Here is a 15,510-nt window from a genome sequence, read left to right on the forward strand (position 1 = left end):
TGGTCCTGCCAGTGAGCAAGTGAGGCTCAATGGACTGTCTGGGGGTTCTGGTGGGGGAAGCTCAAACGTCACCATGACGACCCAGTGATGATATCACAGTGTGGCTCTGGCTGGAGCAGCCAGAGCAGGCATGTTGCTGGTCCTGCAACATAGCTATGGGTGTTTTGACTCAAGAGCCAAGAAGCAAATAAAGTTATTTAAAGGGAATCACCCCTCACCTGGCTGTTGCTTCCCCTGCCCTGTGTGGTCCCCTGAATAACCCCCTTCTGGCCTCCTTGATGTCCCTCCTGGTTCTCCAGCTGGGGAGGGCAATCAGTCTCCCAGGCAGGCAAGGTTAACACAAGCAAACAGCAATCTCTTACCAATTTGTCACTGTTACTTGCAAATGCTTCATGCCTTCAATAGCGCTGCTTCAGCAAGGTGATGCTCTGCAATGTCAGTGGTCTGCCAGAGGCTGCTCTGTAGGTCCAACTAGAACAAGACACTACGTACATTTTGATAATGCCATAAACGGAAGACGTGCAACCCCTCCTTTCTTGATTCAGTTCCGATGCTTTGATTGGATATGTTAGCAATTTAGAAAGCAAGCCAACACACTCAGTGTGTTCTCTTAGCCTTTTAAATCACACCCCTCTCTGCAGAATTCCCTTCATGTATCCTCACAACGCAAAAAAAAAAAAAAAAAGTCTATGAAAAATGGTTTTCTGCTTGAAAGATAAAAGCAGTAAGCTATTTCTGTAAAGATTTAGTAGAAAGTACAGGTCTTTTCTGAGCCACTGTGTCAGCAAAGAGTTCAATGTCATACTAATTTCAGAGGCTGATGTATTCCATCAGTTTACCCTGATCAACCACAACTTTTGTCTTCTATGAAGAAGTTAGTCAAGCCACTGAAGTTTTTAGATGTGTGCACAGGTATGTCCTTATCCAGTTACTACAGGCCTGAGCAATAAGCTTCTACAAAAGAAGCCTTCAGTGCCATCCTTTCTGCGTATCACTGAAATACGCAACACAGATGCCACTTCAAAATCTCCAAGGTTCATTGCGAACAGCACACCACGTCTGGAAGAATTTCTAGGGCCTCCTTGCCAACTTTTTCATATCTTTCACTCACCTGTGCAGCAAACAACAAATATTTCACCTGGCTGTGCATTCGTATTGCTTCTACCTCCTTGGAAAAGGGCCATAAAAGATAAACAAATGGAAAAGCTTACAAGGGAAGCAAACAATCATAAGCAACAAAAACATACAGTGCTCTTCCCCATACACCTCTGACTAAAAATTCATTTGGAAGGAAGCAGACTATTCACAGTTCTATGACCAATGGCAGTGTGAACTAAATCTCCAGAACGGCAGTAACAATAGAGCTTGCCTCTGAGACTGATAATCCCAGCCTCAGAAGGTCTTAGGCTAATTCCTGAAGGACTTGATCAAGAACAAGGAGAAAGCTAGTTCCATCTCCAACTTCTTGCTCTTGCACGTGGGAAGCCTTCACAAGCATTTTTGCAGTAGGGTGCTGGACCTTTAAAAGAAGTCACACATCTTGGACACTAACATCTCATCTGGATTGCAGCTCCTGTTTTTTCCTGTGAGTCCAGTATAAGCTCCCTAATTTCAAGATATATCTAAAGATACACTGAATGCATGAAGTAGGAAAAGAAAGCAATATGGATTAACTTAACTGGGTAAGTTCTCTAAAAGCCAAAAGTACAACCATCTATGAAAAAAAAAAAAAAAATCACAAAGAACCAAACGTCTCACCTGCAACATACATTGGACATCCTTTTTATTGGTTCTGTGCTGTTTTGACAGTGTGCAGAGGTTTCACTGTCATTCCTGCAACATGAGAGAAGCCTGAATTTAGACCTTTAAGCTGAATTCACATATGTGTATCTTACGAACAAGATCTCTACATTACAGTTTAATTCTAGTGTTTTATCTACCTTGGGAATGCACTGTTTTCCCGCCTCTCGCACCACTTTTATTTATTTATTTATTATTTCCCAAAGTGTAATTAACAACTATTTAAACTAATACAAAGTTAGCGATAGCTACAAATGTCATTCAAGAGAAACTCTTGAAATATTAGTATACTCCGCTTATCACTCACATTCTGTGATTAAACAAACAAATGATAACTGCAGTTATCTCAAAGCATGGAGCTATTCAAACTACGTTGGAACAACTATATTTTATGTAGTATACATGAATGTGCATGATGACATGCGGCATATGTGCAGCAATTTTACCACAAAATGGACTTTTATTAAAATTGCCAAAGTATTCATTGGAATATCTGAAAACCTGTTTTGTGGCAATAGAGATTACCCTTATTGTACATTCTAACTTTCTGAATAATGAATAATTCTAGCTAGAGAGCAAAACCAAATTATAAATGAATAAAAGTCATCAAAAAGAATAGTATAAGAACAAAACCATATTGTAACTTTAAGGCATTTCTCAAATCTTCAGACAATGGAAGAAAAAAATACATATATTTTAACGTAAGGTTTCTAGCAATCTTTGTGAGTGGGGCTGGAGCACAGAACATCTAGTATCTTTCTGTGACATCTAATACCATCTAACAGCTCACCACAAAGCAGTATTGGCTATCCTTGAACTGTCTGACTTACTCTTATAAATCACAGAATCACAGAATCACAGAATTTCTAGGTTGGAAGAGACCTCAAGATCATCGAGTCCAACCTCTGACCTAACGCTAACAGTCCCCACTAAACCATATCCCTAAGCTCTACATCTAGACGTCTTTTAAAGACTTCCAGGGATGGTGACTCCACCACCTCCCTGGGCAGCCTGTTCCAGTGTCTAACAACCCTTTCAGAAAAGAAATTCTTCCTAACAAATGACCAACATTTTTTGGTGTGTTTTTTGTTTGTTTGTGTTTTCCTTTTCTTTTTAAAATTTGACTTAAATATCCTTAAAGTTTCTCTGTTTCTCCAGCAGACATACTCGCATAGCAATTGTATAACCAAAAGCATAACCAAAATTGATGGTTAATATTTTGGTTTTGACTGTGAGGTATAAGAAGTATCATGGAAGACTTTGGGGGGACACACAGGGATGCATATAAAAAACATGCAAAGCCACAAGCTAGACTCCTAAAAATAATTCAAGACTCCAACTTCTTTTCATCAATTAAAATGCACAGCTAGCTTGATAAGCACTATCAGCATAGCTCAAAAAGGATAACTATTTTGCTATCATATTTCTTGTATGCAGAAATACTGCGGAATTCTATCACAACAAACTGATGAACACAGAACATGGAATAAAATACTTTATTAAAAAAAAAAATCTATAGTTGACTGCACAAAATGAGAAGATACAAATGAAATATAAATTTAAGGCAGGAATAAGTGAGAAAGGCAACTTCACAATATGGCCAGAGACTGAATTGGTCTAACAAAGTAAGACACAAATGCAACAAGCACTGAAAACACTAAAAAAAAAGGAAAGAAAGAAAGAAAAAACACCAAATAACCAATAAAACCAACAAAAAATAACAAATAATTTATCACTGACTTTTCTTGTCTACTGTCTAGTGAAATACCTATGCAAAATAACTAAGACATAAGAGTACCATGGAAACAAACATGCTATAGGTAGAAAAATGAAACAAAACCAAACAACTAAACTACAAACAATATAATAAAGGTTGTGACTTTAGTTATATTTATTTTCCAGTGATATCAAACCTTTCCCCAGGAATCTCTGTATAGAGACTAAAACTAACCTCCTGATGGACTGATATTTGTGGTATGTGCAACAAAAACTGGACTTGACAGTGACTGACAAGCCTGGACACCTGAACAAGCTTGCAAAGTGGGCCCATGTGAACCTAAGTCTAAGTGCAAGGTGCTGCACCTGGGTCAGGGTAATCCCAGACATAAGTACACACTGGGAGAAGAACTCACTGAGAGCAGCCTTGCAGAGAAGGACCTGGGAGTAGATGAAAAGCTCAACATGAGCCAGCAGCACGTGCTTGCAGCCCAGAAGGCCAACCGTATCCTGGGCTGTATCAAAGCAGGCCGAGGGAGGTGATTGTCCCCCTCTACTCTGCCCTTGAGAGATGCTACCTGGAGCACTGTGTCCAAGTTTGGAGCCCCCAGCACAAGAAGGATGTGGGTCTGTGTGAATGGATCCATAGGAGGGCCATGAAGTTGATCAGAGGGCTGGAGCGCCTCTCCTACGAAGAAAGGCTGAAAGAGCTCTGGGGTGACCTCATTGCAATTTTTCAATACTTAGAGGGGGCTTATCAAAAAGATGGAGAGCAATTTTTTGCTCAGTCAGACAATTCTTCACTCAGGGGGTGGTGAGGCACTGGAAAAGGCTGCCCAGAGAAGCTGTGGATGCCCCATCCCTGCAGCTGTTCAAGGCCAGGTTGAATGAGGCCCTTGGCAACCTGATACGGTGGGTGGCTTCCTTGCCCATGGAAGAAATGTTGGAGTTAGCTGGTGTTCCCTTCCAATCCAAGCTGTTCTATGATTCTTTATATTTTACTTTAACTGTGCTCCACATTAACACATATGACTCATCGATAAAACTGATTCACATTTTTCTTTACTGCAATTAATAATTTAACAATAGTTATTTTAGCTATTTCCTCTACCAGCATTTTTAACCATTTTCTTTACAATGTTGCTATCAAATTAAAAAAATATATTTCTTTCTGTTCTTAATGAAAGAGTAAAACAATTATGAAATGCTTAAAAAAGTGAAATACAGGAATTATCCCTCAAGTTCTTCATTAGTTTACTCTATATTATACTTTAAAATATAGAATAAGCAAAATTCAAAATTTGCAATAGCCTGCCAAATACATAAGTAAACCATAGGCTTGTGAACTGCTTCATCCATCTTGGAATCTAGCCATCCTTGGGAAGGTAACGCACAATATATAGAACACAGGGTTTGAATTTTTCAATCAACTTTTTTGCAACTTCTAATCTTTTATTTATTTATTTTGTAATTTTTACAGCTGTGGGAATTTTGATCTTGTATATACATACTGTTGTGAATAACTGTAACATGGTGGGGTTGATAAATACTGCAAAGGTGCATTCTTTCAAAAAAAAAAAAAAGATACTTTCTAAGATTATATTAGTTTTGAGATTGTCAGTGCAGAGAATCATGGTAATTTTAAAGTGTACATCATATTTATAAACCAACACCTCTTGTCAATGAATGCCCTTCAATTTACGACTACATGGCACAGAAAACAACTGCAATTATTCTGATGCTCGAGGATTTTTAAACAGTCTTAAATAATCAGTTCTACTTTGCAGCTGGTCTTGTGAGACCAACAAGACCAAGAAAGCTACATGTAAAAGCAACAAGAACTCCTGAACTAACAATTTAAAGGTAAGAATGCTGAAGGCATCACCACAGCCTCTTCTCAACTGGTATCTGACTTAACGCTGTCTTCCAACAACAACAAAAGACCAAAGCCAGCCATGAGATGTAACTGTTGCAGCAGCTCATGGCAAGATTTTTAATGCATTAAAATTGAAAACTTGTGTTCCTTATGTATTTCTGCTAAACTTACCCGAGTGAAGAGAAGGGAAGATCTGAACTTGTTTGTCTCTCTGTATGATATACATACTGAGGCACAGTGTTAATTATATCAAGACACAGAGGTGGAACTCTAACAGAACAACACTGACACACTTGAAACTCCTTGCTCTTGTGCTGATTGTTCTACTACTTCATTCCAAAGGTATTAACAGGCGATGTATCCTGAGAAAAATTTCTGAGTAGAAACTGAGTACAGACTGAAAAATTATTCCTCTTCTTACATTACTGCCGAAGCAAATTACACAGTAAGTAAGGAATAATTTTGGTAAGTCTGAAGGAATGCATTTTCCATTAGTTTTGAAAGTTTAACCTTTAAGTTCAGTAAAAAAAAAAGTCTTCATGCTCCACATGCACAAATGGAAAAAATAAGAACTCAAGTAGCCAAAAAAAATCCTGCTTACTTCACATAGCTTTGAACCATTGATTTTAAGGTTTACTGCATAACTGTCTTTCAGTTATTAACTCCTGATAGCACACACTAAGTAAATCATTTGTAGTTCCTTTTCCTTTAGTATCAGACTATTGTTTTTAAAACAGTCCTCTTATCTCAGAAACACTGAGCATTTCATAAAATAAACAAAACATGCTACATATTCAAATACCTCTTTGCTGAATAAACCCAACATTAGTTTATATCTAATGAAAAAAAAATCAAGAATAGAGAATAAATTGGAACAAGCTAGGAGTAAGTCATACACATTTTTACTACTCATTCCTAATGATTTTGTTGGAAATAGAGACAAGGCAGCTGTGGAAAATCTGCCTGCTGGTCAAAGTACTATTTTTGAGTTCCCTAGGGGTTTTGAAAAATCACAGGCCTTTTAGATTTTCAATTCACATAAGACAGAGTAGCTCTACTAATGCTACTGGACTGTGATTTACACCAGTTGATGTTCTGCCCTTTACAAAACCTCATACACAGAATAATCATCCTAACAGCTATTTCTTTCTCTCTTACCAGATAGCTTCAAACACAAGATCTTTTCCTTTGTTCTTATAGCACTTTTTTTCTTCCCCTGAACATTAAATGGTCATTTATATAGCAATCAATATGGTCATAACTTCAAAGAGCAAATATATAATTCATATAATCAGAGAAAAACTAAAACAGTTCCTTAACTGAGACAAATTTTAAACTGTCACAGCTATACCAAGAATAGTCAATGATGATGCTTTCTCATAAGCCTCTTCCCCTATTGCAATGGCTTGCTAAGCCTGCACAGCTGCCGTGCTGCCTTCTCCAGCTTTTAGCTGCGCTGTAAGGATGAAGACCAACAGCTTTATAGATTCACAAGCACTATTAGAAGTGTAAGATGGGGGACTTTTTGCCAAGGAAAAACAAACTTGTGCACTACAAAACAGTGCTTTTTAGCATACTAAGCTGGTGAAGGGCCTGGAACACAAGTCCTGTGAGCAGTGGCTGAGGGAACTGGGGTTGTTTAGTCTGGAAAAGAGGAGGCTAAGGGTAGACCATATTGCTCTCTGTAACTACCTGAAAGGAAGGTGTGGGGAGCTGGGAGTCGGCCTCTTCTCTCAGATGAGTAGTGATGGGATCAGAGGGAATGGCTTCAAGTTGTGCCATGGGAGGTTCAGGTTGGAAATTATAAAACATTTCTTCTCAGAAAGAGCAGTCAGGCATTGGAATGGGTTGCCTAGGAAGGTGGTGGTGTCACCGTCCCTGGGGGTGTTCAAGGACATGTTGGACGTGGTGCTTAGGGAAATGGTTTAGTGGGTGACATTGGTGGTAGGGGGATGGTCGGACCAGATGATCTTGGAGGTCTTTTTCAACCTTAACGATTGTGATTTGTGTTTGCCTTTTCTTTCCAGTTGCAAACAATTAAATATATCGGTTTGGAATGGCTATGATCATGGTATTACAAGCTGCTGGTATCACTGTATCAGTATGATACTGTCCTTAGGCTGTATAATTGCATCTCCCAGTAAGGCTAATGAGTTCAGGTAAGCAAACAATTTCACATGAGTATACTGGTTTTAAACTTGACTCATCTGAAGATAGAATGGATGGACAGAGTCTGTACAGCTCAGAGCTGTACATCATGTCTTATGTCTCCTATTCTTGGAGATCGTTTTTTTATTTCTGTCCCACCTGGGGAAATTGACAGTGAACATAATCATAGAATATCTTGACTTGGAAGACACCCACAAGGATCATCGAATCTAATTCCTGACTCCACAAAGAACTACGTAAAAATCAGACCATGTGTCTGAGAGCATTATGCAAACACTTGAACTCCAGCAAGCTTGGTGCCATGACCACTGCCTTGGGGAGCCTGTCCCAGTGCCCGACCACCCTCTGGGTGCAGAAACTTTTCCCAACACCCAGCCTGATCCTCCCCTGTCCCAGCTCCATGCCGTTCCCTCGGGTCCTGTTACTGTCCCCAGAGAGCAGAGCTCAGCGCCTGCCCCTCCACTCCCCTCGTGAGGGAGCTGCAGGCCGCCATGAGGCCCCCCCCCCCCCCCCAAGCCTGCTCTGCACGGAGCTCAACAAACCAAGGGTCCTCAGCCGTTCCTCCTGTCTTGCCGTCTGGACCCTTCACCATCTTTGTAGCCTTCCTTTGGATACTCTCTAACAGTTGTATGACTCTTATTATATGGTGCCCAAAATTGCACACAGTATACTGAACATGATGCTGCATCAGTGCAGAGTAGAGCAGCACAATCACTTCCCTTGACTAGCTAGCAGTGCTGTGCTTGATGCACCTCAGGATGTGCTTGGCCCTCCCTGTCATTTACCAAATTCCTTTCTGCAGAGCTGCCCTTCAGCCTTTCGTCCCCCAGTCTGTACATACATCCAAGGTTGTCCCTTCCCAGGTGCAGAATCCGGCACTTCTCTTGTAAACTTCATATTGTTGGTGATTGCTCAGCCCTCTATGATATTTCAATGATATTTTGAGCAAAATGCATACGTGCAAGTGTGATCATCACTTACACTTGCAACTTCTTGACCTTCTTTGGGAGAAAACACCAGATCATTAATGTAATCTGAGTGGCCATCAAATGTCTGTCAACCAGAAAAAAAGAAATATTTTTAACTTTGAGCAGACTGTTCCACCATTAGTTAACAATATATATTCAACAGAACCACTCAATGAAAGATTTGAGTGTACAATAAAGTTATCATTTCTACATGGAAGGGAAAAATATTCATTAGTAAAACCGGAGATATTTAAAACCTCTAACGCTTGTGTATATTTACACTGTAGGTGAACGGAACCCCACTGCCTCCTTGTCATTACCACAGAGGTCAGCTTGATGCTCTAGTAAGTGGATCACACCACAACTTCTTATTCTTTTTCAACCACTGAATTTTGAAGGTAGAAGATAATAAATCTCAGAAAAAAAGAGGAAAATCAACAGGAAGTCAATGTACACATAATTTATATATTTTAAAGAACTCCAATTATTCATAAGTAACTCATCTCTAAACAAGAGTTTTTAATAGGAATTCCTGCAAGCAGCAAGAGGGTTTTTTTTCCTGAAGGAGCAATAAGCCAATCACTTGTCCAGTATATTCCCTTTCCCAAGCAGTCAATATATAAATTCCTCAAGAGCAGATATCCACCAGAGATGGCAAAGGACCAAAAGACTACCTTTAGAATTGTGGTGGTTTTACCGTGCTAGGCAGCTAAACCCCACAACCGCTCTCTCACTCCCCCTCCTTTAGATGAGGAGGGGGAGAAGTAAAGCAAAGAACAACTCACGGGTTGAGATAAGGATAATTTAATTAAAGGGAAACAATTATAATAATTAAATAAAGACTACCATGAACTAAACAATTTAATTAAGGGGAAATAGAAAGGGAAAGGGGAAAAGGGAGGGGAAAAGGAAAAATAAAAAGAAGGGAGGAAAACAAACAAACAAAATAAATGAAAGCTATATGGAAGTGCAGAGGAAAGAAATTACTCTCTACTTCCCACAAATGAGCGATGATTGACCACGTCCTTGAAGCAAGGCCTCAACACACGCAGCCGGTGTTCGAGAGGAGGACCGACGTCTTCTCAACGAGAGCCCACCCCTCCCCTCTTCTTCCTGTTTCCACCTTTTATTGCTGAGTGTGACATCACATGGTATGGAATATCCCTTTGATTGCTTTAGGTCAGCTGCCCTAGTGATCTTTCTCCCATTCCCTAGGAGGGTTAGAGAAAGGCCCAACGCTGTGCCACTGCTGCTCAGCAGTAGACACAACGCTGGTGTGATAACACTGCTGTTCCAGCTACAAGTACAGAGTACGGCACTGTATGGGCTGCTGCCAGGAAAGTTAACATTCCAGCCAGACCCAGTACAAGAATAAAAAGTGAAAAAAGTCTCAATGAAACAAGTCACAATGCATGCTGAAGGCTTCATGAAAACTAAAAGTGAGGAACAACAGCACGTGAAAAACAAGCTGGCCACACAGTATCACAGCAGTTAATCACAGTTTCTGTTAAACATTTGAGAGAAACTAACATAGTACTTTATGCTCTTTGCTTTATATACTCTTGTACTGAAGAGTAAGGAAAATTGGGCATAGTGCACACTGTGAAAGTAATAGATCATCCATTTTCAAATAATAGGATCTAATTACCCATGGTGTGAATGTACATATGAACTAGCAGTCAAAAGCAAACATTCACAGTTGTATCAGAAAGCATGAAGTCATTTCAAAGGGAACTATTACTATGTAATTGTCCTCAGCTGAAATGTATTAATCATGACATTTTTATTTCAAAGTACTGAGAATAATTTATCTATAATGAAAACCAACTTAGTAACATAGCTTCCCTGAACGAGAAGCAGAATCACAGTTTTCAGTAAAAGTTAAAAGGACATTTTTTACATATTCGGAAGGCTTTTCAGCTGTCTTAGCCATAAAATCACAACACCATTTTCTTCTCAATTCCGTTAAGTGTTTTGTACTTATCTACAGATATCAGCAATCTTTTGAGCTTTACAATATCTTCAAACATCTAAATTAAAGATCAAATGCACATTCAGCATTAAGCAAGCAGGCAAAACTCATCTCATTTAAGCTGAGTCTGAAGTACTTTCAACCCTGCTGAAATACTTTTTCAACCCTGCCCAGAGCAGGGGGGTTGAAACTACATGATTTTTAAGGTCCTTTTCAATCCAGGCCATTCTATGATGTTATGATTCAAATTCATTCACATGTTTGTTAGGTATGAGTACATCATCTCTGATCTCATTAGAAAATCTGTAGCTAGTAAGTATCAGTTTGTTCAATCTGAGGATTCGTGTGTGTTTTCTCTCACTATGGTCTTTATGCCAAAAAAATCAATTATAATTACTTAAATCACTTAAAATTTGAAGTCAATTATTTGAAGTCCATATGTAGATGCTGGATCTATTACTGTTTCATCCTCTTTACTCTCACTGAATAAGTCACTAGGCATAGATGCTATTGTTTTGCCCAAAGTATCATAAAAAGGACACAAAAATATCCACTGGAGAATGGCATGACATGAAGAGATGGCAAGGAAAAAACAGGTTGAATGAAAACAATCACTTCTCAGCTTTCTGAGAGAACAAAATACTGTTCTCTGTGTTTGTTCCTCAGAACGAGCTATGCAACTGATCAAAAAGAAAAAAATAAATCTGTAAACCATGCACAATAATGAAGCTGCCCCTTTAAAAAGTTATGACTGTTCAATACATCAGTTCAATACAGAACCACTTTCAGCAGCCAAGTTATTTTTTTCCCCCAACAGCCCCTAATTTCAATAAAACCTTGTGGATTTCACTAGAACTAATACATCCTAAGATGATGCCAAACTCTTTAGACAGAAATGCAAGTCTTTTGAAAATTTTCAGCATTCAGAATTCAAAAATCCTGCCTCATTTTACATACACAGTTTTGATGAAATATGCTTTTTATTAAGCAAAATCTGAAGCAGGAGAAGAAAGCCACAATTCATTTCCAAATGAAAACCTGAGAACAAGAAAAGATTTCACGAAGATCCATCAACTGTACTTTACCTTTTGTTTCTTGTTCTGGGCTTGATCCAGCCCATAAATTTTGGATTAGTTGTGTTGACAAAGTAATGGAAAACTCAGTATGCTTGAAGTTCCTTGTTGATAATTACATCGAGACAGTTTTTCCACTGGGAAAACAGAGCAAGATTATTCTGCCTATCCCTCCAGAAGCAACACATACTAATTGTTTAATATAAAAGACAAAATGTTCAGAGATTACATTTTGACTGTAATGACATACTTCCCTCAGCTTTTTTGCACATTTTGTACCTCTCTTGAAACCTCACGTATAAAGTGTGCACTGTACAATGGATCAAAGTCTTCCATGTGTTCACTATGTATTCAACCTTAGGTTCATGAAATAATTTTTCTGAGGTTTTGATTGACTAATACTAAGAAACCATTCTATCAAACTGTTTAGAATTAACTCGGCATAGCTCATAGAATATTTGTGAACCTCTGAGATTTCCAAATACTTTAGATGGGAGTCAGGTGTTATTTTTTTTTTCAATCACAAGAAGTATATAGCTCAATGATCATCCAAGTATAAGAAACTATGATGACTACCTGGAGAAAGTATTTTCTCCACTTTTTGTCAAAGCAACAACAAAAACACACACACACAAAATCAATCAAACAAACAAAAGCCTGGAACGTGCTTAAAGACATTTTTACCAAAGAATCACATAATGTTAGGGATTGGAAGGGACCTTGAAAGATCATCTAGTCCAATCCCCCAATATAAGCACACTATTCCTTTTCACTAATGACATTCTCACTGTTAGGTAATAATCCACATTTTAGGCTGTTTTCTGATCATTTTAAGAGCAAGCCCGATCCAGTAAAAACAGGAATTTTTACTTCTTCCTCAGTCTCAGTATACCCTTGATGAAGTTCTTAGACTAAGTTCCAGTGGTGAAATTGGCATAAACAGTGCTAATAACTTCATTGCTAAACTGAAGCCAAAACTTCTCATTTGCATAGCATAAGCCCCAAATGGTCTTTAGTATTCTGTTGCGTCAAAAATAAACCATCTATTGTAGCTTCATCTGGCCACACAGTTGTATTGCCTCTTGTATTAATACATCCTCTATGATCATTACACTCACAACTTGTCATATTTTTTTTTCAGATGTGTTACGTAATTGACATACTTTTGCAGTAGAAGCTTGTAACTGCAGGTCAGCACAGTTTGTGTTAGAAAGAAGTCCTAAGGGTAGAAGAATCAGTTCTCCAAAGAATCTTTTTGTATGAAAAACAATTGCTATCTTAATAGAAATATAAGTGTGGCATTTTAAATTTATTTGTAGGCACCCAGACAAAGCTACTGTGTAATATATTCCGCTAAATTAGAAATACATGTTTTAAAGTTTAATTTGTGTTGGTCACATAGCAGAAAAAAAAACTTGTTAGACCTGGGAAAAACAGTAACCCATCACAGAAATTCTATTTTGAAAAAACAGCATTTTTTCAGAATAGAATAGAATAGTAGCACAGACTGTGCTACAGCATTGCCTCCTTTGCTTCTATGGTTTTAATATTGATCATGCATTGACAGTAAACTACAAAATAACTGTCTCATCAGATATATTCAAAATGATTATTTTAAGTGTGTTTTTTTTTTTTTTGTAATCTTATATAATTCAGTAATAAACAGCCTAATATAATTCTTCATTAGAATAAACTTGCTTATTTAAACTTCTATTTTTAAAAAAGTTTAAGTTCATAATGCATCAAAAATGCATTTGTGTGAAGTTGTAATGCTGAATATTTATCATATGTATTTATTTAACTGGAAGCAATGGGTTCCTATTGAGGAAAACAGCATATCCCATTGAGAATTCCTAGCGTTAGTCTGGAAGGAGTCCTAAATCAATGTGCAACAGTCTGAAAGCTAGTATAGGCATGAAGTCTGCTCCGGAATGTATAAAAGAGCACCTTCAGCTAAAGACCAGATGATAAGAGACAGGAGACAAAAAGAGGTATGAAGGCTATGAACTATCACAGCTGTCACTTTTTCACAATTTTTGGCAAAAACACAAAAATTTGTTGGTTGTTAACACCCAATAATTAAAGCTTTCGTATTCATTACATAAGGAAAAAAAACACTCATTCATGCCTTGAACCATGCTGAAATGAAGAGACTTGTCACTGATTTTAGCAGACAGTCCGTCAGGCCCATTGTTAATCCAAAAAAAAAAAAAAAAGAGAGAGACACTAGACAGCTGAATGTAGAGCCTGTGGTACCAGGTTCTTCTATGTGTTGATTATTTCCACTAAGTAACCATTCCATTGTCTATACTGTTATTAATGACTCTACCTATTCTCTTTCTTCCGCGTGCTTATAGACAATTCTATAAATTTCTCGAATTAAAACAGACATACGTAATGAGTAAAGTAACTTTATATTCTGCTAAAAAAAGTTAAAAGATTAACTCACACCATCAAAGCTGCTTGTCTACAATATCATAAAACTGACAGATATTATATAAAATGGTAACTTTGGTTAAGGAGTGACACACATCAATTTACAAGCAAACAACGTTAACAATTTCTAGAAATATTTTGCTAGAAGTGCCAGCCAAGCTCTTTGCAACCATGTCAGTTATCCTACTTCCTGGCTGACGAGGCCATACAAGGTGATGGACCAAGCACGAAGGAAGGAAAAAATGGGAAGGTGCATGCATGAAGTAACATAGAACATCTTTTCTGAAATTAAAATACTTTTTATTTTTTAGTAATGTCCATTTTTACTTATATATAGCTTTACTCACTCCATTATTATTTGACCAAGAGTGACATCTGCAATTAATTTACTTTCTGTATGACAAATATTGTCTTACTAATACATACTGCCAAACCACAAAGGAAAGCCAGTTCTTTTCCCCTGCATATTGAATACACAACTCTCAGAGGCATTATCATACTCCAAAGCACTAAAGAAGGAACCCTAACCCCTGATTTTTCAGCATTGATTAGCTTTGCTTGTTCTTGTCTGAAACCTCAACAAAACAAATTCAAACGAACATCTAATTAATATTAATATTTGGACTGGGGTATCGTTTCAAAGGCAAAATTTTGAAGAGTATGTACATACCCAAGTGACGTAGGAGTTACAAAGACAAGAATGCCTTACAAACAACAGAAATCTCTTAGACCCGACACCTCTTAACATCACCGGTGAAAGAACACTACACTGAAAGAACAGGAAGTGAAGACGTATTTGAAGGAGTCATTCCCTTTCTTTTTATTTTAGACATAAACAAGTACTGGCCCATGGCCATGTTTTATATAACTGTCTGCAGCTACGTACAAAATTCAATATTCTTTCTTTAAATCTTGTACTGTACAAAATGGTTTCATTGCAACTTTCCTGTTTCCCAAGGAAAGAGACAAAGCATTAAATTTGCTCTCCATAAAGACAAGTCTAATAAACGATACCACATAATATTTTACAGGTCTCTATGTAAAGGAACCTTTTCCAACACAGTACTTCAAATTCACCTGTAGAATATTTTTAGACCATGTTTTAGACCACAAATAAACCTCTACTTACTTTTTGTCAATTTGGCTGTTACATAAATACTTTTAAATCAAAATATAATATAGCTGATAATTAGTTATGCCCACTTTAAAGATATAAAGGTATATTCAATACACTGATCTTTGCTAGAGATGATGGGTCTGCCAGAGTTTAGTGTTCTACATCATACTGTACATTAAGAAAAGTGAAGCACAAGCTCAGTGAAAGATTAGACTCCATTAGAGACTAAAGAAATATTCAATATCAGCTCAGTTACCCTTACCTTATATTCATTCTTGTCCTGCAGGTCTGAAGTAAATAGCCTTAACTTCCTATCAGAAGCTGCTGTACAAAACCTACACTCAACAGAAAAAGAAAAGCCCTTCTGTCAGGTAGCACTGCAA

The 15,510-nt window shown here is 37.8% G+C and overlaps 1 protein-coding gene across 1 annotated transcript in view; it reads right to left on the reverse strand.

Annotated features, from left to right (window-relative positions):
- Positions 1-234: 234 nt before the first annotated feature.
- The window catches only part of LOC137847160 (nucleoporin Nup37-like), a 34,420-nt gene continuing 19,144 nt past the window's right edge, over positions 235-15,510 (reverse strand). Inside the window, exons 5-8 of the mRNA XM_068665454.1 lie at positions 15,390-15,462; positions 8,543-8,614; positions 1,759-1,833; positions 235-471 (exon numbers count right to left, since the gene is read on the reverse strand). Coding sequence (XP_068521555.1) covers positions 1,828-1,833; positions 8,543-8,614; positions 15,390-15,462 — 151 coding nt within the window. The 3' untranslated portion in view covers positions 235-471; positions 1,759-1,827. The remainder of the gene's footprint in view (positions 472-1,758; positions 1,834-8,542; positions 8,615-15,389; positions 15,463-15,510) is intronic.

The sequence above is a fragment of the Anas acuta genome, chromosome W, assembly GCF_963932015.1.
Source record: "Anas acuta chromosome W, bAnaAcu1.1, whole genome shotgun sequence".
In the NCBI taxonomy this organism is placed as follows: Eukaryota; Metazoa; Chordata; class Aves; order Anseriformes; family Anatidae; genus Anas; species Anas acuta.